Below are 23748 nucleotides of genomic sequence, written 5' to 3'. Positions count from 1 at the left end.
AGCCATTATAATAAAATTGTGAAAAATAAAATTTAAAAGTTATTTGAAATATACTTTAATAAGGTTTCTTCAAACTCTGTAAACTATTTTACATGTCTGGTATAACAATTCCCAAACCTTAGGGAATGCATGAGTCAGACACTCTGACTAGGATCCACCCCATGTGCTGCTTGTCCATATTTACATTTTAACTGTGTCTGAAATGTGGTATTCCTAAATTCTCTTATTCTTTATAAAGTGGCTTAGAACCAAATATGGCAAGATACATGAGCATTATGCATGAAATACTCTAGGGAAATATGACAGCAATTTTGTCTTTGACTGAAAAAGCATAAAAGCAACGAATTTATTAACAGTGTTAAAAACAAATGAAATTCTTGAATGTTTTTGAAACTATACACTGACAAATTATCAAGGTACCAACAATTTAATGAATATTTGTTTTAAAGGAACATAAGTGGGCATAAATACATAAAAGAATGATTACTATTACATAATTTAATGTCATTCATTTGGTTATTTAATGAAAATATTAAAAATTGAATCAATTTTATTTAAATATTTTGATTATTAAAGCCTATTTAACTGGCAAAATACTGGAAAATATTTACAGCAGTATTCCTTTTCTCCCAATCATTGGTATGGTCTGCTAGAATCTCTCTAATTTTATTCAGTTCATGTTCCAGTTCTTTGGATGAAAATATCTAATAAAGATAATAAATATTATCAACAATATTATAATCAATCAACAGTTTGTTTAAATTTGTGACTTAAATATAATTTTTTTTTAAGTGACTCCACTCAGGAAAGGTGAATCTCAAGGACATTAGTATGAGTGGGTTGAGGATTTGTTTTTTGATTCATATTATAATTTTAGTTATTTATTTATTTTTGCATTTTTTACACAGTCTAGTGATCCTAGGAAGGATTGCAGATATAGTAACTACTCAGCCAACCAGCATGTCCAAATATACTGAAGGACTGGACATATGAAATAACCAAAACAGAAAGGAGTGATTAAAATTTGATTTTTTTTTTTTTAAATATAACACTATTCTTCCTTACCCTGTGGAGGAGAAAAAAAAAACTATTTATTATGCTATTTTCTTCTTATAACAAAATTTAGTTATTTAAAAAAATATATATACTCAGATGGACAAAACACCACAGAAAACATATATAAAACACATTGAGTAAACTATCTATCAACCTCACACAGGAGATACTGCATATTCCAAGAGCACATCAGTGCTTGTATGGGCAAGTAGTTTATAAAGCAAGGTTTAACATAATATGCAGCTAGACACAAAATGTACAGTAAAATAGAAATGTGCAGTTACAAGAATAACAATACAAAAATATTTTAACAATGAAACTATACTTTATATAGAAATATAGAAATAAATAAGACTATGGGATTATAATAAAATTAAAATCTTATTTTTGTCATTATTTCAATCTTCTCAGCTTCTTAAAAATTCTTTCATAGCATGCTTGCTCTTGGCTTTGCTAGGTTCTATAATTTAATGATCCCATTTATTTAGTAATTTTGATTCATGTCAAAACTTGGATTAACGAAGTGTAAGAGTGTCCAAGAGCTTCAAATATATGACAATATTCCACAGTCTCAATTGGAATCTTGTGTAGTAGGGAAAGCTTCCAATAAAAGTTGCCTTATTGAAGAAAATTTTTGAACAACTGGAGACAGTCTTTAAGAAAACAGGGAGAGGAAGCCTTTGTGCAAAGCAAATTTGTGCAAAACAAAGAGAGAAGGCCTGTTCCACAGGCTTCCTCTCTTTGTTTTGCACAAATAAAAGAGGAGGATAATAGCTGGATCAGTATGTTTAAAGCTATGAAGAGAACAAATACTAATAGATGCTCATGTGGTAACAGGCTTAATAAAGTCAAGGAGTTGTGGCAATCAGTTCAACAGAACAGCACCATAAAAAATAACTATAGAGAAGATGCAAGGTGAAAACAATGCTAATCTGGAAGGAAGAGAGAGAGAAAAAGAGAGATCAGTTAATTAGACTATCCTCTTTTGAGCATATGCGTTTTATTGTGTATATATACCTGTTTATGTGTGTGCACGCACACATACTGGTGTTCAAAACCAAAGGATGAACACTATTTCTGAAGATTACAACCACAAATTCAGATGAATCAGCTTGTGGCAATTTGTGTAACTGACAATTTCGAATAGAAAGCAGGTACTCATTCAAATTTGTGAATAGTGTGAAAATGGATCACATTGTGGCACTCAACAGGATAAGCTGAAAACTGTCTGAAGGAAGCTCTTTTCGTGAAGGAATACAGTTGCAAACTTGGATATCTTGTAGTGTCACAAAGACATTATCTAGATGATTTCACACAGGGAAGAATTACTGGAGCTTGAAGGCCAGAATTACTGATATTGCCAGAGAGTTTGGAATTGCACATAGTGTGGCATCCAGGTTCTGGTCAGTATTTTAAACCAATAGAATGTATTCCAGACATTTGTTAAGAGGTCACCCCTGCTCTACCATGGAGCAAAAAGACAGATTTTTGGTTATAACAGCAAAATGTTATTGAAGCATCATGGCAGGTCAGCTTGCAAGTTGGCTACATTCAAGTACATGTACACAGATATCTCGACACACTAGTAAGATGTGTGCAACAAGTAGCCCTATATGCCTGAAGTCTGCATCCCTTTAACCACAGCTAATCATAGAGAAAGTTTTCAGTGATGGGGTATCCATAAAAATTGAACAAGACACCAATCGACTAATGTATTCTTTACAGATGAGAGTTGTTTTAGTCTTTCCTCCGATTCTAGACGACACTTGATCAGGTGTGAAAGTGGTACTGCTTACCATTGTGAAGATGTTCTTGAAAGGGAGAAAGGGATAGATATCGCTGTGCTGGGTTCATGGTGTGGGGAGGCTGGATGAGTGGTCGAATTGAGTGGTCAGCAAGCTCATCCAGATCTTAATCCTATAGAACATGTTTGGGATGCAATAGGGAGATGCAATGCTGCTAAAAATTCCCCTCCAGGAAACAAACAAGCCTTATCCTTGGTCTGAAGGAGGAGGGGCAGGTTTGCCTCAGGAACTCCTGAATCACTTAGTGCTAAGCATGGCACGATGTTGTTGTGAGAGCTGCATTGCAGTTCAGGATGGTTTCATACTGAACTGTCTCTCTGCATAGTTTTGTGTAAGCACTGCACATTAATTCATTAACTATGTCCTTAAGAAATTTGTAACTTTTACCAAAAACATAATTTAATTTGTACAAAATTTATAACAATTTTTGTGTAGTATAATTTATTAGTATGGCAATAAATTTATGTTCATATTGGCTGTAGGCAATATGAACATCTTTCATATTGCCTATCATTTATATGAACATTCTATGATAAGAATTACATTCTTATCATATACAGATAAGAATGTAATTCATCCTTAGCTTTTGTACACCAGCAGAGTTCATCGTTTAATGGAATGAAAACACCACAATAATTAAACAGGTTTAATAGTTCTAATATTTTGTCAGTCGCAAAGACATTTTCTGGGATACAATATAAAAATTGTGATAACACTCCTATCTAACATCAAGTGAAAGATGTTAGATAGGAAGCTTGTCCTAAGAGGAGCACACTTTATGGATACTACTAGCCTTGGCTGCTGGACAGGCAGTCTAAGGTATTCTGGATGTATTGTGTACAAAATATGTAGTTTTATTTCTTCACATCCCTCTCAGCATACAGATTATAAGAATGTTATTACTATTCCCTGTATTATCAGGAAGACCTCAGAAAAAAACAGAACTTTAAAGAAATATTATCTCTGAAATGTTTTCTAATCTACCATATGAAGTTGGCTACCCTTTCCCACTCTCTTAAGGATCAACTCTTTCCCCCTCTCTGTTCAGGTGCATACAAGGTCCCCTTGCCCTTTGCAACTTCTTGGGATAGTTAATATAAGGTGTTAAGATAAGGGTGGGACTAGGGTTTTTTTTTGCACTTTATGTATACTAATGCTACGAGTATTAGGAACAAGGAGAAGGAATTTTTGGCCTTGGTTGGCTCTTCCTGGCCACAAGTTAATGGCATTGGTGAGACATGGCTAACAGAAGATGATATAGTAAGTCGGATAGAATGTGAAGGGTATAGGGTGTTCAGGAAAGAGAGAAAAAATGGGGGAGGAGTGTTATTGATGATAGCTGATGAACTGCAGCCAAAGAGAATAGATGTTCAACTGCAGGACAGTGAAAATAGCACATTTGAGGCTATCTGGTGTGAGATTGAGGCCAGCAGAACAAAATATACAGTTGGGTGCTGCTATAGACAGGCGATGGAATAGATGGAGATAGTATGCATAGGCAAATAAACTCAATGAGTGGAGGACAGGTAATTATTATGGGTTTCAACTATGGTAACATTGATTGGAAGGAGGATAGGACACATGGTGGGAAGGAAATGGGTTTTATGCAGTTACTAAGGGATAACTACCTGAGACAGCATGTAATGGAATATACTAGGGGTTTGAGAGTGCTCAATGTAGTAATTGCATCTCAGAATTTGACTGTAATGAATATGACCACGCTGCCACCAATTGGTGAGAGTGACCATAAGGTCTTGACCTGGGAGGTGGCTAAATGTGTGGAATTTTTAATTAAGACAGGGTACATGTGGAATTACTATGCTGGCAAGTATGACAAGCTTAGGAGATTGTTTGGATCAGTGCCATGGCATGTAAAACTGCAAGGCTGTATGTTGATAGTGCATGTAAAGTGGTAAAGGAGTGTTTGAAGGGGGTAATGGTTGACTGAATACCTAGTGTCCAGAGAGTAAATCAAGTGGGAGTTAAGTGGATGAATAACACCATTAAGCTTGAACTGCAAAAAAAGAAACAATTGTAGAGGGAATTTAAGGAGAAAGGTGACCTGCAGGCACATGAACAGTACAAAGCACAGGCCAGAAAGGGTAACTACTGTGGTAAGAAAAGCAAAAGCAGATTATGAAAGGAAATTAGCAATGCAACCTAAAGAGGATCCCAACCAATTCTTTCATATGCTGCAAGTAAAAGAAAAAATGTATATGGCAGAATGATTTTAAGGAATGCTGATGGTAGGGGTTTAATTGAATCAGTTGAAATAGTAGCATTACTAAGTATATAATTTGCAAGAGTATATCATCCTAGCAGTGATATTTCAGGAATGAGGAAACCAATGGCTTATATAGGAATTGAGGTGAATGAAATGGAGGTGAATAGTATATTACAGAACCTTAATGTGAATACATCTGTGGAATTGGATAGTATACTAGCTGAAGTCTTATGTGAAGCAGCAAAGGAAATGTCAGTGCCCTTGACCATATTGTTTAATTTAAGTCTCAAATCTGGGTTAGTCCCGAAGGGGTAGAAAGAGGGGAAAATAGTTCCATTACATAAAGGGGGCTCCAAGACTGCTGTTGCAAATTACCGACCGATCAGCATATCAGTAGTCGTTGTCAAGGTTTTGTAAAAAGTAGTCAAGAGCAAAATACAGGAATGGATAGATGAAAATGATACTGTATAGGGCGCAGTGGTTTTGTGAAGGGGAGATCATACCTCAGTAACTTGCTCATGTTTTATAATACAGTGACAGCTGAACTGGATAAGAGTAATGTGTTTACAGTGATACTGCTAGACTTTGCTAAGGTCTTTGAAAGGATACCATATAGAATTCTAATCAGTAAACTGCAGCACATGGGAATGGATATATGGTTGGTGAGATGGATAGGAGGGTTGTTGATGGAGAGATATCAGAGAGCAGTTTATTCAGGAGTAGTGTCCAAAAGAAGGCCTGTGACTAGTGGTGTGCCACAGGGTTCTGTTCTTGGACCACTACTGTTTAATTTGTTCATTAACAATATAGGAAAGGATCTGAGAGTAACTGTTCATTTATTTGCTGATGATGATGCAAAGTTGAGTAGAGCAATAGTGAATGCAGATGATGTCAAAATTTTGCAGGATGATTTGGATGATTGGAAGACTGGGCTAAGAAGAATGGATTTCATAATATAGCAAAGTGTAACGTTATGCATTTTGGGGTGAAAAGATTAGCAGCAGTATACAACATTGGTGGAACTGTACTCCAGGAGACTGATGAAGCCAAAGATTTGGGAGTGTTGGTGAGCAACATAGCACATAGCAAAAGTGGCTAAATCAGCTCATCAGATCACTTGGTTACTGAAGAATACATTGACGAGCAGAGACAAGCAAGTTATTTCCCCTTTATCGAGCCTTGATAAGACCCAATCTTGACTACTGTGCCCAGATATGGGCACCAGGTTTCTTTGTGATGGGGAGGAGGAGGTAGAGAGGATCCAGAGGCGAGTGACCAAGATGATAGCTGGTCTATGGAATGAACTTTACGAGAATAGGTTGAAGATCTGTGGGTTACAGAAACTGGTTGATAAGCAGAAAAGGAGTAATATGATTGAGACATTCAAATTACTGACGGGTTTTACAAGCTTAATTCAGAGGAAATTTTTTAGAACAGGTCTGGTGCCACGGAAACTGAGCAAGAGTAGTTAGCAAGGGTGTTAGAACTAGGTATTTTACTTGGAGAGTGGAATAAGTTGCCAGTTTGTTGTGGGTGCCATGACTGTAAATGAGTTCAAAGCAAAGTATGATAGATACTGTGCAAATGCTGAATAGTCGTTCTTGACATGTTTAGGGCCTCCCTTGATGAGTCTAGGACTCCTTGGAGTTGCCCATAATAATAATAATAACTTATCTCTTCATTTCTTTTTCTGAGCACTTTTTTTTTAATAACCATTTTTAGTTATAGGCATCCTCTAATTGTCTCCATCTTTCTCTGCTGAAGGCTTTCTGATACCAACATTCTCTCTCTCTCTCTCTCTCTCTCTCTCTCTCTATCCCACTATATCATCCATCTACCTTTATAAGGATGCCACCAGGTGAATCTTTGTTCATCTACTTCTTTTCATCCATTGAATATGTCCTGCCCATCTCATATGGCTCTATTGTCAGGTTTTATTTTACAGCACAGGAATTTTTCAGCCTGTCAAAAGATGTTCAGCATAGATGAATTCTCTTTTATTTCTTCATGAATGCTTCTTTTTCTTAATGTAAAAGTTCTTCCAAGGTATACATATTCTTGCAAGTGCTCTATTTTGTTGCTGTCTATTGTTATTTGTTCGTAAGTTATCTGTTTCCTTAACATCTGTCATTATTTTTTTCATAGTTTATATAATCCTCCATTAATTCGATACTGTATTTAATTCCGTCATTTCTTCTAGTTCTCTTGTTGTTTGCTATTACTACACATTATTGTTATTATCATTATTAAGAGACCTCCAGGGTAGTCAAGGACTTGTTGAGAGAGGCCACATGCTACACACCAGCTATCATACCTATTCTTGAATTCATTCACACTGCTTGCACGCGAGTGCACACACACACACAGCATCAAATCCATTCCAAGCACGCACCACTCTATTAGAAAAATCTAGCCCTCACCCTTTCTCGATAGCATTAATATCCAACTTCCAAGAATGCCCTTTTGTCCTTTCCCCAGCCTCAATAAAATGAAAAATTCCAACTAAAATCCTTTATAACCCTTTCAGAAGTTTGTAAGTCTCAATTATATCACCCCTCTTTCTGGTGATTGCTAGTGTCTGCAGTCTACAAATTCTCCATCTCTCTCTCTCTTCATAATCAGTATTCCACAATCCTGATATCACAATTTTAGCACTCTCCTTCGCGCACGCACACACTCTCTCTCTCTCTCTCCACTGTATCAGAATTACAATGGAAACCAGGAGACCTGACCTGCACACTCTTATCTTTGCATGTGAAAGTTCGTTTCAGCCTTGCAATTATCTTTTCAGTTATATTTGCAATCTCTGCTGCATGGTGCCTGGACTTCAACTTCCTATCTACTAATACCAAGATTCCTGGCCTCATCAGTTTCTTCTAACATAATATCACATTGGATATCTAATCATGCCAAAGTGCATGACTTTATGTTTACTGACATTGAACTGACATCCATTTTCCCATGCCCAGAATTTCCACCTATTCAAATCATTCTGAAGTACTGCATATCAGCAGCATACCTGATTACCCTACCTATCTTTGGATCATCAGCAAATAGCTGCATGTTGCCTATCAAATCCTTCCCAATATCATTAATGTACAGACTGAATAACAGTGGACTAAGGACTGATCCTCGTGGTATACCACTGGTTACCTTAAGTCTTGCAGACAATATCATCAGTACATTGTAAATTTAGTTTTTTTGCCATTGATATTAATTCTTTTGTCACTCCAATTTAGTTCACTCAAAGTATACTCTAATACTGCATTGAATAATTTAATTGAAATAGCATCTTTTTGGGGTGTTCCTTTATTTATTTTGAATGAAATGCTATGTTCACATTTACGGATATAAGCAGTTGTTTATTAGCTGTATATAATTTTAGCTTACTCCATGTTTCTTCTTTGCTATTAGGATGGCTTATTTTTCAACTGATCAAAGGCTTTTTTTTTATATAATCTATAAAACCAAAGTACAATGGTAAGTTGTTCTCTGCATTTTTCTCTTAGCTGATTCAATGTGCAGATGATTGATTGATTGTGGTAAACCCAATTCTGAATCCAGCTTGTTCATTAAGCCAAGCTTCATCCAATAATCTCATGATTCTATTAGTTAGTATTTTTATAGACAATTTCTATACTTGTGAAGGCTGCAAGTTTCTCTTTTTCTTACTACCCTTTTGGATTAAGAGTATCTTGATAGCATTGTTTCAGCTGTTTCATATATCTTTCTTGCTGCAGCATTTATTAAATATATTTTTAGTTTTCTGTTATTATTATTTCTCCTGCTGTTTTCGTTATTTCTGTCGTAATCCCATCTTTACTTGGTGTTTTATTTCAATTTATTTTATATTTCAAATGCAAATCCTCTGCCTTACATATGCCTGTCCTTTCAAACTCACTCCACACATTCACAATATTCCTCTTACACAACCCTGTGCACTGACCCATTCACAATCATAGCTTTTCATTTCGGTTCACTTCTACCAGTGTGACAGCAGATACATTCCTTCTACTTTCTCCTTGTGCCAGTAACTCATATCTTTTTGCATATCACACATAACTTTTCTAGCTCATTTGTAGCAGCTGAAATAATTATCACTTTCAACTTCCCTCTCTGCTTCTCCATATTGCATTGCATACGTCCTTTGTTTTGCTCCATGAAAACATGATTTTGTTAATCTTTTCAAGCATTTTTATCTGGAATCATGATACAAAATTTGATCCTTCTTCTCCCCCTTTTGCTTTTTAATACTCTGCTTTTCTCCCCTTTCACTTTTGTCATGCCACACCTAAAGCATCTCTCTTCTCACTCAATCTCATGTTCTGTTCTGCAATGAACTCCATGTAAAAATGTTCTCTCATTATCATCTAGCCGTTTTCTTCATTTTACATTATTCTATTCTTACTGTTCTCACTTTTCATAATTTCATTTTCTTGCATTCTATCCGACTCAATGTTCTCATTCTTCTTACTCTGCCCACACTTCTAGCACTTGCTCTCGAAACACTTCTGATATACATGTTCACCAGTTTTATTCTCTTTCCATAAATTTTTCATTCAACAAAGTGAGTATATGTCACATAGATTGCACCAAACGAAATCAACATATTGAAATCATCTGCCATTGTTCTATGTATCCCTGTTTTGATGCACAATACAGTATCTCCTCCTTTTCCATATATTAGGCCCTAGTGGCTCATTACGTTCATATTAGGCATGGCCTATTATGATACCGATTCGAGGATAAGGTGCCTCAAAGTGTCCTATGCCTGTAGATGTGTGTTCATGGGGCCAATTTGCCTGTTCTGGGGGGATGAAAAACCTGACTTTCAGGGTGAAAAACCCCCTACCTCTGTATCAAACCAGCTAACTCATCTTTAGTCGAAAGAGACCAGATAAAGGTTCCTCACATCTTGGACTGAAATCTAACCCAGGTCTTTCCGACCAAAGGGCTTTGTCTATACCGACTACGCGATGGAGGCTCCAATACAGTATATAGTAAAATAAAAATGGTAGCTTTTAAAATCACACATACAAATATACAATCATTATAAGCAAACAAACATTCAAAAATAATAATACAGAAAAAAATCGATCAACTATCACAAAATCTTTTCTAAACCAACTTATATTTCAGCTAAAAAATCTCAAGCAATACCTTCAATTTGTCAATTTTGGTCTCGAGAACAGATTCTTAACTTTCTCTAGAAACTTCTTTGGAAAAGAAAGATGTTTTATCTGCATGAATGCAATGCAGAAAATGTTTGTTGAACAATTTAAGTTTTAATCTGAACTAGTTTTGTGTGCATTGTGGTAGATTACCTATTTAATTTCACCCTTATGAAGAAAACTCATATTACTACAAAAAGCTAGCTAATGGTATCAGTAATACAGAATATTCAAAACAGACTAACAATGTTATGCATGCAATTCATGCTGTATTATGATGACTAGCAATGAGATGCATAAAATTCTGACATCTGCTTGTGACCTCATGGCCCAGACAAATGTCTCGACAATGAAGTCAAACAGAGAACACTTCTAAAGATCTGTGTGTGTTCTCTGTGTTCTGAACACAACACTTGGCCTCATGACCCAGACACATTAGACTCCTTCCTCTGTTACCTCAATAATCTACATCCAAGAATCCAGTTTATGATGGAAAAGGAAAGTAACAATAGTTTACTCTTCCTAGACATCTTAGTGACACACCATACAAATAATAACCTCTCCATCACAGTATACAAAAAACCACTCAAATGGGCAGGTTCATCCACAAACTTTTCCACTACTGTTTTCAACAACATGGCATCATTTAAACTAGCCAATAGTCTACAATCTTTGTTCTGGTGGAATTTTCATTCAAAAAGGACTTAACCATATACACAACTCCTTCTTAGCCAATGGCTATAATTCTTAAAGAATTAAAAAAAAATAATCAGTCCTTCCCCCCAATTCTTGGCCTTCTCTTGATAAGGATTTCAGGAATGCCATCACATCTCCTATGTCTGGGGGTACATCCAAAAAAATAGCCAGATCCTTTTAAGCTCCAACTGGAAACTTGCCAGCCTTATCTATTCCATTAAATATCAGCACCCTCCTCTCGCAGTATACCTAGAGCCCAGTTCCTGTAAATTGGTATATTTTGAACAGTCAGGTAGATCAGCCACCACCACCCACATAGATGAACACAAAACACAAAACATACATCTGCAATCATGACTATGGTCAATACCACTCACAGGATCTTCTGGAAGAAAACCATCATGCTCCATCACAGTAAACTTAAAAAAGAAAGACTTTTTGAAATCTGCAGTTGCCCTCAGAAATCAACTGAATTTAAATAAATACGGATGCAAGAATGTCCCAAAATATGGGAAACATTAATCCTCAGAGATCCCAATTTACAACTAAGTCCTCCTATAAATGCTCTTAGAGGATGCCCCAACTAGAAAAGCCTTTACGGTTATATCCATGTATTTCATTTATTATTGTGTTGCCTTTGTGTGTTTATTGTTACAAGTATTTGTTTGTACTTTCTGTAGAAATACCGAAAGAACTAAAACAGTTCTTATTCCTTTCTTAGTGCTGTTAATACTTCATTAAACCTCCATGTTCAGAATGTCCTCTCATCACTTAAGACTTTACACATGAAAATGAGAAGGGGCAAAAACCATTCTTCCCAGTTTTTAAATGAACTAAAACTAAACGACAAGAGGTCAAAGGATGCCCCACCCATTCCCCAACATCCCCCCCCCCCAAAAAAAGATCTTGCATTTTAAATTAAATTCCATGAACATGGAAACCTTATGGAGAATGTTTTCTTTAAACTTTCAAATACACTAGGATATATTTTAATAAAGAAATCCTATTATAATTCTTCTTTTATATAAAATGTTTGAAAGAACTTTCTTAAAATGAGAAACTGAATGTTAATTCTTCTAGAAAAGCCTAATTTCAACGGGATTAGTTGGGTTTCTTAAAACATGATTAAACAGCAGTCATTTTTCTGACATTAATTATAATTTACTAGTAAGCAATTTAAATTTTATAGAAAAACAGAGGGCAACGAGTTGGTAAAATGAAACATAGCCTCTCCCAATCAAACATCACCCCACCTCCACATGGTGCACAGCATGGAGTAAATAAAGAAGGCTCTGATGACTGAGTATTGGTGATATACCCATAATATCTGGATTAGAGGAAATGACTTTCCTAATGCTAATCTGGAGACCAAGATGGCAACCCCACTACCAGACTTACCTCATTTTGGCTGGTAACCAGAGGGAAATCTTACTCTAAAGTCTCAAGAAAATTTCATCAGACAGCTCTTTTGGATGAAGATCCAGGATGGGATAATGTTTTCCAAAAACAGAAAGTCAGGGTTGCTACCTGAAGAGAAAGAACTAGATGCAGAACTAAAGAAGGCAAAAGTTGATTTCGCAATAATCAAAACAAAAAAAGAAATTAATAAAAGAACAAAACAATCAAACTTTATATATACATATATATTCTGGAGTTGGAAGAGAAAAAACTAGATCAGGATTAATGGTGGATACAACTGAACTAAGATTCAAAAAATTGTTGATAATTATCATCCTTCTAACAGACTACAATCCGATGTGACAAGAATTTCAATACTCTACCTTAAAGGAACCTCAGAACAAATAGAAAGGATTCTTCATAAATTCAATCTATATGCTTCCTTCAAACCAGCTTGGAAAATGTCTTCCTTCCTACCATCAACAAATGATACATTATCTCTTTCCTTACCAGGTGTCTATCAATTACCCTGCTCATGTCATCTTTCCTATTTTGGACAGACTGGCCATTCTACCTTGATTAGAATTCAAGAACATGAAAATTATATTCCATTTCTGGAAACTGACAAATTTGGCCTTGCTTCTCACACTATTGACACAAGGCAAAGAGTTCTTTGGAACCAGACAAAACTTCACTTCAGTGAGTTCAAATTCGATCGTCTTTTCCTTGAAACATGTGAAATGTTAAGACATCATCAAAACTTGAACTGATCAGAATGTTTGCCAATATCCAAGTTTTGGGAAGTGCTCACTATTAATTGTTCATAAAGGTTTTTTAACTAAATTATTTTAATATATATATTTTTTCAATCTATGTAATTTATCATTGTTCCATTGAACTCTAATGGAGTAATATCATATACCTAAGCTGCGACCAAGACATGAGCTAATATATGCATGATTTATGACATTATTTTGATTCAACTTTTGAATGTAGCTAACCGTCTATTTCCCTATGATGTCTGCACAACACTGGATGAAATATATTGCAGTTTTTAAAAAATTATATATAATTACTTTAATATGTCCAGTGCACATGTTCCATTAAAGGTATTGATTAAAAGTAGGATGAATGATATTGATAAAGAAAAATTGGGAAGAAAATATACAAATTTACAACTACTAAAGATTATCAGAAACAAGAATAAAATCAAAAAAAAAGTGGTAATTAACAATTATAGGAGCATATAATTGTTATATAATACTTCACTAGAAGAAGATAAAAAAAAGCGAAGAATTTTCAGTGAAATTTCATTAATGAAATTTTTCTTAATGAAAATTGAAAAAGATTAATAGAATTTGCATCTTATAATAACTTAAGAATTTATAATTTTTTTAGCCATAATGATGTTCATAAATTTACCTGGTCAGCTGGAGATCAAAAATCAACAAACGACTTAATAGCCAATAATAAACTTGCAAAATTAATAAGCAATGTAAGACAATGTTTAAAGTGGTTACAATATTGATGCATATCATTTGGTCATCATAAATAACAGTACCACTGAAACTGAGTAAAGAAAAGAAAATCAAATGGCAATGAACGTGTATATTAATTAAATCTTCTTCTGCAGCTTAAGTATTCCACTTAAGTAGGTTCGCTGTTTTTAGTGAGTCTCCTCCACATCCTCCTATCTTGAACTAACCACATCCCAGTTCTTCATCCTGAAGTCTTCCTACACCTCTTCTTTGGCTGCCCACGCTTCCTCCCTGCATGTCCATCTGCATGACCTTCCTTCCCACATACTCGTCCTCCCTCCTCATCACATGACCAAACCATCTCAACCTTGCCTCCAGTATCTTCGCTCCTAAGTTCGTAACTTTCACCGTTCCCCTTACATAGTTATTTCTCAGACGATTCTTACTGGTCAACACCGCATCTCCACCTAAGCATTCTCATCTCTGCCACCTCTATCCTGCTGATGTTATTTTTCCTCAGGAACACTGTTTCCATAGCATATATCATAGCTGGTCTCACTACTGTCCTGTAGATTTTGCCTTTTAGATTGATTGGCACCCTCTTATCGCATAGTACTCCAGCCATCTCTCTCTCTCTCTCTCCAGTTTCTCCATCCAGCTTGTATCCTGCATCCCACTTCCTTCTTAGCCTCTCCATCCTCTTTCATTGTTGAACCTAAATATCTAAAGTCCCTAACCTTCCTGATGACATTTCCTTCCAGCTCCAGATCTGTCTCCTGGCTGCCATCCACTTTGCAACACATACTCTGTCTTACTTCTGCACAATCTCAAGATTGAGAGAGGTATTCTCTCTTCCAGTACTTTCCTCCATCTTTCTAGTTTAGCTGCCACTTCTCTTGATTCTGTACACAGCACGATGTCATCTGCATACAACATTGTCCAAGGTACATCTTCTCTCACCTCCTCTATCACAATATAAAACAGGAATGGACTTCATGCTCTTGTCTTCACATTTCTGTACATCTCCTGCATCAATCTGACATATTTCTCCAGTACCTTCTTCTCCCTCAGATACCTCTAAACTTCTTGCCTTAGCAATCTATAATATGCTTTCTCCAGATCAATAAACACCAGATGTAGTTCCCATTGTTTTTCTAGAAATTTTTCCATCATCTACCATAACCCAAAGATAACATCTGTCATTGATCGACTAGGCATGAAGCCAAATTGCTCCTTTGCAATCTCCACCTCCTACCTCAGTCTTCCATCAAGAAACCCTTTCTAGGATTTTCATTATGTGGGACATCAACTTTAAAATATAAAATAAATCTGTACTGCAAATAAACATAAACAAACAAAAAAGAATGCATACCATCATTATCATCAAATTCCTGACATGTACCCTCAGAGGGTGTACAGGATCTTATGACAGTACTACATGAAAAGTTACATCATTACTAACTTCCCATCAACAATTTTCCCCCAGATTAGCATGTCATCTGTCAACATTCCAATATTATAAGGATTTATATATCTATCTTCTAAGGCAGTTTTTACTGTATCAATCTGCCTACATGTTGATCTTCCACTGGGTCTTTTTTTCTGCCATCCCTGGCAAAGAACATTTGTTTAGCTAATCTTTCATCTCCCATTCTGTTTATGTAACCATACCACCTGAGATTAGCTCCGCTAACACATTCCTGAATGCTAACAATGTCAAGTTCTTTCCTAATATCCCCATTTTTAATATGATACTGCCATTGTTGCATACCAAGAAAACAAATATTTAAAAGAAACAGAATGAAAATAAGTGACAGAAGAAGAAGAATGGGAAAATCTGATAATAATTATACATAATGTAGCAGAAAAAAGAAAAAGAAAACAAGGACTAAATATGGAATGATAAAATCAAGAATATAGAGAATCAAGAAAATCAAGAAGAAAAACACTTGCCTATAAATTTATTATAACCACTGCACAGCTTGTATGAGAAAACAATAAGCATAAAAAAGAGGTGAAAGAAGCAAAATATTTGAAGTAAGAAGGTCTTAGCAATAGTCTTAAAGATATATAAAAAAAACTTTAAAAAAAAACTATGCCTCAAGAAAACTAGAAGACAAAATAAAATAAGAGGAAAAGGGTAATAGCAGAAGGATATACATGAAAAATTCACAAAAAAAGTTGAGATAATTATATTAGGAAAAAAGAAATATAAAAACCACAAACCAAAATCTATAAAGTTCTTAAAAAGAAACGATAAATAATGGAGGGATAGATGACAACAATGGATCGATTATTATTATAAACTCTAGAAAGGATGTTTTAAACAGTCAATTATTATTTAAAAGATTTTTAGAAAATACAACTAATAATAGTTCTCCAAATAACATTACATCAGAAGAATTAAATGAAGCATTAATAGAAATGAAAAATGGAAAATCACCAGAAAATAAAATCCCAATAGAACACAAAATATACAGGAAATAAATTAGACCAAATTTATTTTACTTTATCAAAATATATAATACAAGAATACCCAATGACTTAACCATGCAAATACAATCCCCATCTTTACAAGAAGAAGTAAGAACTATGGCAACTATAGAAAAATAACTTTATTAAACACAGGTTTTAAGATATGCCAGATACTGAAGAACAGAATCAACCCTATAAAGTTTTAGTGGAGCATGTAAAAATTTTCACAGCTTACACATGTAAAAATATATATGGAATTTTATTCATATACTACAATATATTTCATCCACATTATGTGGACATCATCAGGGAAACAGACCAGTAACTACATTTAAAATATGAATCAAAAATGAGTCAAAACATGTGCATAGTAGCTCATGTCTTGGTTGCAGCTGAAGTATAAAATTGCACTTTAAAGTTCAAGGAACAGATGATCAAATTGAACTTACTAGGATGAAGAGTCCTTGTCTGGTTTGAAGAGACCGGCCATTCTGCTTTGATTAGAATCCAAGTAAATTACATTTGCATCTGCACTTGCTTCTAATGAAATTGACACTAGGCACAGAGTTATTTGGAACCATAGAAAGATTCTTCGCTCACTCCAGCAAGTTCAAATCTGATTGCCTTTTCCTTCAAAGATGTGAAACGCTACAAAATCACCTGAATCTTAACCTTGCAGATTGTATGCCAATCTCTAAGTTTTGGAAAATTATTATTATTAACTTTTTTTTCAAATAATTATCTTAAATTATTTATTTATTTATTTTTTTTTTTTTTTTTTTATCAGTGCAACTTGTATAATTGTTTCTTTGAATTCTAATAGTGTAACCATATACTTCAGCTGTGATTGAGACAAGCCAGTATGCACATACTTTATAATTGTTCTTTATGGCTTATCTTATGATTCAGGATTTGAATGCAGTTACCAATTTGGTCCCCTGAAATTGTCTGCATAATGTTGGATGAAATATACTGGAGTTTCTGAATAAAATTCAATATATATTTTTACATATATAAGCCATGAAAGAGTCAACCCTATACTAGAAAAAATTATAAGTGAAGAACAGAATTGCTTTAGAAAGGAAGATCCTGCATGGAATCCTATATTCAGTCTCAAACTGCTAATTGAGAAAAGAAAAGAATTCAACTTAGAAATACATCTAGCATTCATAGATATAAAGATATCTGTAATGCTAGATATTCATCTGGCATTACAGATATAAACTTCTTGATATACTAAAAAACACTTGCCTATAAATTTATTATAACCACTGCACAGCTTGTATGAGAAAACAATAAGCATAAAAAAGAGGTGAAAGAAGCAAAATATTTGAAGTAAGAAGGTCTTAGCAATAGTCTTAACAAGGCCGTAACAATAATATGTCAATCTATCAAGAAAAAGCTAAAATTATGGCATTCAAAGGAAAAATGTCCATCCAAACTAATAGTAAGAGACAATAAAATAAGTGAACAAGTCAACAATTTTAATTATTTAGGCTATAAATTAAGTTACAATTAAGACAGACATTTCTGACAAATTTAACAAATTCTAAGTAAATGGAATAGTAACCAAAACATTAAGGCCAGCAATAGCTACCCCCGACCCCAAAAAAAAGCCAACTAGGAATTGATATTTTATCAAAATCAACATTATGTGGAAGTTAAGCATGGACAGTAAGAAAAAGATAAGAAAACAATCACTGCAGAAAAATGAAATATATGAGAAAAACAGCAGGTTATACAAAACTATATAAAAAGAGAAATTAAGACAATGAAAGAACTAAACCAAACATCAGTAATGGGGGACGACAGAAAAATACAGAACCATATGGAAAGAGCATCTAGAACAAATGGTATATGATAGAATACCCATAAAGATGAAGTACAAACATTATGGTCAAAGACAGAGAGACCAATGAAACACCAGAATGAGACCAAAACAGGTCACAGGTCTAAGCTCATAGGAGGAAGAAGACAACAGCAGCATTCTTACATGATCAATGCATTTATACAGAAGAGAACATACAACATTCTTGCTTTAAATCAAGTTAAGGAAAGAGAAATTTATAGAGAAATAAAAATGGTAATGTAATTAATTACAAACTAACTGTAATAGCATTAATTTCAAGAGGGAGGAAGGGATAAGACATCTATTAGGAAAATCACAACAACTGGAAATCATTTACACATATCATTTATATCAGAACTCTGGAAACTATAACAAATGATAAAAATCTTCCCCACAAAATGAGAGCAGAATTTTTCTTTCATCACAGTAAGTACAGAGTAATGGTAATGCATCTCATTACCAAATTAATAAAACAGTATGGCAAGTTATAAAATCAACAAACTATTCTACAATCCCAATAACATCACATCAGTATGAAATCAGACTTGAAACTACACTTTCATTTCCAAACAAAAAAATAGAGATGCATAATCTTGTTCTGCTTAAACTTAAATACCAGCATACTTTGACAAAATATCTACCTGAATTCTAGGCACATCTTCAAAGGCATTGATGAACATTTCTTCATCTGCTCCACCTGCACTACCTGTATTTATAAAAAATACATAAATAAAATAATAAAAAATATTAATACATTATTTCAGTAATAATTATACAACTTCATTACAGTTATCTTCAATATGAAACTACATACAGCCTATAGTCAATACAGGAATGAAGTAAAAACAACTAGGATTGAAAGCTAATTCTATTTATTGTAAAGAGGCACCTCTATAATAGCATGAGTTGAAATCAATTACAGACACTTTTACCCACAGTATATTATATGTGACAAGAAATTATACTGTTTTAATCTGTTACTAAGTATAAACAAACAAAACTTTCACGTGAAGTATCGTCACAACTAGTCTACCTGTATACAGAGTTTTCTGATTTCATATCAATTGCCTCTATCTCAATACCAAACTATAAGAAGCATCACTACCCTGAGAAGTTCAAACCTTTGAGCTATAATCAGCGCAGGCTAGACCCAGGAAGATAATAAATTAAAATCAGAAGTCATATATTACCACATACAAGTAGAGAAAAGGCATATCACCATATTATAAAAATACTTTGGATCAGAGTTATCTGTAGAAAGCTTTTCTACTTGGTTATTACATGATGTACATTATTCTTGACAAGAAATGACTTCTGCACTGGTTTAATCTTAGTATCTTCCTGAGTCTAGCTCCCACTGCAACCTTAACAAGTGATGAAGTCAACAACTTCTATATACAAGTAGTCATAATACTTCATGAACAAACTTTGTTTGCTTACAATTGGGTCAAGGATTAAAACAAGAATGATTTCTTTTCTCACTTTATAAGCAATCAGAAACACTTCCTACAACTTTTATTCACAACAGTTTACAAGCAGTCTGATTGCTCCTTACAAGTCTAACAAGATCGCTTAACTAATATCCAACCTTCCTTAACTTTTCTAACACACTCTCTTCAACTGATTTTGTCTCAAAGTTAACAGTCTTGTATGCAATAATATCCCATGGCAGTGATTGTGGAACCTAGAATCTCCACTGGCTAAAAATAACTTGGCCACAGATCTGATCTCCTTTCTTTAAAGCTTGATTTGATTCAGCCAAAGTTCCTAATAGCAATGTATTGTTACTTAATAATTTTAATGCTCAAACTCCAACTGGCTTACCTTTTTCCAACTAGATGTTATGCATAGCAAGGCAATGCTATCGCCAATGATCTTAAACAAATTGTTCATATTCCTACCAACATACCAAACAAACCTGATGATTCTCACATCGCTCTTGATATGCTTATTCACCAATGTTAAGTAGGCTGTAGTTGTATGTCCCTTTAATTATACTGCAGATCAGTGAAACAACTAAATTCCTTGTGTACTATTGAATAATTTACATTTCACATACACACACAAGACTTGCAAGTGATAACAAAACAACTGCCATATCATGTTCCTAATACCCATTTGATTTTATTGTCTGAATTAGTGTTCATTATATACAGTTGATTTTTCTCAGTAGCAGGACTGAAATTACTTGCCTGTGCTAAAGGCAACGTGTTAAGTTGGGAACCAGCTGGGGAGAATGGGGGAGGTGCAAAAATTCCTTTAGTCAATGACTAGAATCAAACTTATAATAATGGTCATTCTTCAGCCAATCTATTATCAGGGAAGGTGATGATACTGCATAGGCACCATCTGAATCTTATAACAAAAATAAGAAAATGAAGACACATACACATGAAAATTATGGAAACAAGTACCGTGTTAGAGTAAAACTTTAGTTTAATATAAACCAAAATACACACTTGACGTATCGACCTTCACGTTAAGGTCATCATCTGGAGTATTCACATATATACAAAGAAACAAGCTGCACTACAATCTACATGGCATGCTAAAGTTACTGACCAACCATTACAACTATTGGTACAAGGTAATCCCAAGGTACACAAACATAATGTTCCGCTTCAGCTGATAGTTGAGGGAATAGACAGCCCTAATTATCATCTAGCCAAGAAATTAACACTCAAGGAGTTGGTAAGTTATTCCCCTCCTATATAAAGAACACCAGATGAGCTCAAAAAGATTAATTTCTTTTTGAGCTCATCTGGTTCATTTAAAAGAGAGCATGCTCATCGCTTTCCACCACAAAAGCTCGGAACTATTTCTACCTTAGGACACAGAGCACACATCAGATATTTTATCTGATGTCCTTTTAATGTAAGGAATGGTTATAGTTTTATTGTAGTCTGGTGTATCTTTGTTTATTATTGAGGTCTTATAGAGAATTTTGTTAATAGTGTTTTGGCTGTACCCATTTTTTTGAAAAGTATTGCTGATCACTTTAAATTTGTCTTTCAGTGCCTGTTCACTTCAGAGCCCTGTTTTTTAGTGTATTAATGACACCTAGTTTTTGTGTTGGGTGGTGGTAGGAGTTTGTGTATATACAGCAATCCCTCGATTAGTGCATCTAATGTGTTCTTTAAAACAGGTGCATTAATCGAAAATGCACTAATCGAATATAATAACCTATGGGAAAAAGTATAATTCGTTCCTCGGATTTCTTTTTTGACCCTTAATTTTTTTTATAAAAGAATTAGGGCATGTCTCAGAGCCTAGTTAAAGGAAAACCATGAAGCTGAAAGACAATAAAACATTCAGAATATAAATTTATTATTCTGCTTCTTAAAGAATTGAGCTAACATAGTTCGGCGAGCATTCTGTTTCTTTTTTTTAATACAACTGACGGTATGGCCCTATTGCCTCTTCTGCAAATTTTACTGGTTCTCTTTTCACCAGGGTCAATCTCTAAGCATTGCTGCTTAGAGACTGACCTTTCAAGCTCTTTGGGCTTGTCAGTGATTAAATTTTCTTCATATTCTTCAGGATCTTCCTACTGTGCATCTAAATTTAGCAGGTCGGAATCACTCAACTTCTCAGAATGAGATTTAATTAACTTAGATTCATTTGAAAAGCATCAGAAATCACTTGCATAATGCGGAAGAATATGCTTCCAAATGGCTTGCATATTGCTAGCAGTAATTTCATTCGACTTTGCGACTTTATAACCAGGCTGAGATTTTTCTGATTTGGCTAGAAAAGTCTTGGAAGGCATTCGCTGCTGGTTTCATCAACATTAAATATTTGTTGATCACAATAGTCCCCTTCATACACAATTTTCTTCAAAATCTCTGGTTATCTTCTTATCTGCATTTGCAGCTTCACCTGTGATTAGAACATTATGCAGGCTATTTCTCTTTTTGAAATGCTCAAATCACCCAGCACTAACGTGGAATTCTTTTCCATCATTGATAGCCCTTTCTTTCCAGGTTACAAAGAGACGATGCTTTTGATTTAATAAGGCTATTGTTTAGCAGGATCCATTTTTGGTTACAATCTTTGATCCACATAAAAAGTCTTTCTACTTTAACCTTTATAATACTTTGATTTCGAGTGCATGCATGATGAACTTGAAGCAGCCTTACCTTTCTCTTTGTATTCAGCAGTTGATTCACCCATTTTTGTGTTCTTGTCCTATCTTTGCTCTGGACTTGCCTTGTTCATTTTTCTTTATTATTTCAAGCTTTTCTTCCAATCAGATTACTTTTTGAATAATTTTCACACTTCTATATTTTGCTCACTAATTCTTTTACTCATAATTAAAGGTTAGGAAAATAATTTAAAATAAAAAAGTAAGGAAAACAATTACACGAGATATGATCAGCAAAATGCTATGTAAAGCAGACGAAACATTTTGGCGATAAATTTGGAACATAGTGTATATGGAAATAGTGTAGTATGCCATCAAAAAAACTTTGTAAAATGTTTCAAATTGGTAACTAAATTATTTCATCCTGGTGAGTGATTTTTTAAAATAGTTAGCCATAAGAAAATGTATAGATGAAACATTTTTAAAATCTGTAACATTTATTTTTAAGATGCATGTAGGTGTACTAATCGAATTTTAGACGTGTACTAATTGAATTTGGGTATTGAAAAAAAATGATGCACTAATCTGAAATGCATTAATCGGGGCTCATTAATTGAGAGATTTCTGTATTGGCCAGTCTCTAACAGTCTCTTATTCCTAGATACTCTGATTGCACACCACCCTGATAGATCCCTGTCATTCTCTGTTTGCAGATAACTTACACATACAGGTAGATACATTTACCAGCAGTTAACCCCTCCCCCCCCACACACCTTCCAACAATATGGGATTATAAAATCCCCATATAACAAGACAAATTTAATCAGTTGAGATAACAGTGCCCTAACTACTGAACTTGACCATATCCTTAACTCTTTCTTAGTCGATGATTACAACCCCCAAAAAGATTAAAACCATGTAACTGCACCCCCCCCCCAATTCAAAACAGATTACTGAAAATCTGTCACCATTGCACATGTTTGGGGCAGTTCCGAAAAATTAACAAAATTCCTAAGGAACTATGACCTTACAACCGCATAAGAAATCAATATCTCTTATCTGCCCACCAAAGACCAGTCACATCCCCTAGACCTACCAGGAGTATATCAGGTCTACTGCGGTTGCAAACTATTTCCACTCAGGACTTGCTGACCATGCTTTGGACACTCACCACAAGATACGCTGGAAGAAGGCCACTCTATTACATTTCAGCAAATACAAGTATGAAAGACTATTCCTGGACTCTGCCTCAGCTCTGAAAAACTTTCCAATTCTCAACAAATTTGGGTGCATGAAACTGTCCCAAATTTGGGAGGCATACATTTTAAGATCGTCAGTCCAATGGCCAAGACTACCCATTTTAGTCCACTAGGGGTACTATTTAGGACTCTAGGCCTGACTTTTGTTGCCTTCATTCGGCTCGCTTGCTTAGTGTTAAGTCTGCATGCGCACATCATTATTTTTTTGTGATCCCTGATGATGGCATTGTAATGCTGTTGAAGTATAGGAAGA

The 23748-nt window shown here is 34.7% G+C and overlaps 1 protein-coding gene across 8 annotated transcripts in view; it reads right to left on the bottom strand.

Annotated features, from left to right (window-relative positions):
- The window catches only part of chb (CLIP-associating protein), a 723643-nt gene that overhangs the window by 362575 nt on the left and 337320 nt on the right, over positions 1-23748 (bottom strand). For all 8 annotated transcript variants that reach the window (XM_090405359.1, XM_090405362.1, XM_090405366.1 and 5 more), the window contains 2 exons: positions 18794-18858; positions 612-704 (listed from right to left, as the gene is read on the bottom strand). In XM_090405359.1, coding sequence (XP_090261485.1) covers positions 612-704; positions 18794-18858 — 158 coding nt within the window. The remainder of the gene's footprint in view (positions 1-611; positions 705-18793; positions 18859-23748) is intronic.

Source organism: Typopeltis vanoorti, chromosome 15 (assembly GCF_054136105.1).
Source record: "Typopeltis vanoorti isolate ZY-2024b chromosome 15, IOZ_Tvanoo_1.0, whole genome shotgun sequence".
Taxonomy (NCBI): domain Eukaryota; kingdom Metazoa; phylum Arthropoda; class Arachnida; order Uropygi; family Thelyphonidae; genus Typopeltis; species Typopeltis vanoorti.
Note: the sequence above shows the minus strand (reverse complement) of the source record. Positions and strands in the feature narration are given on the sequence as shown.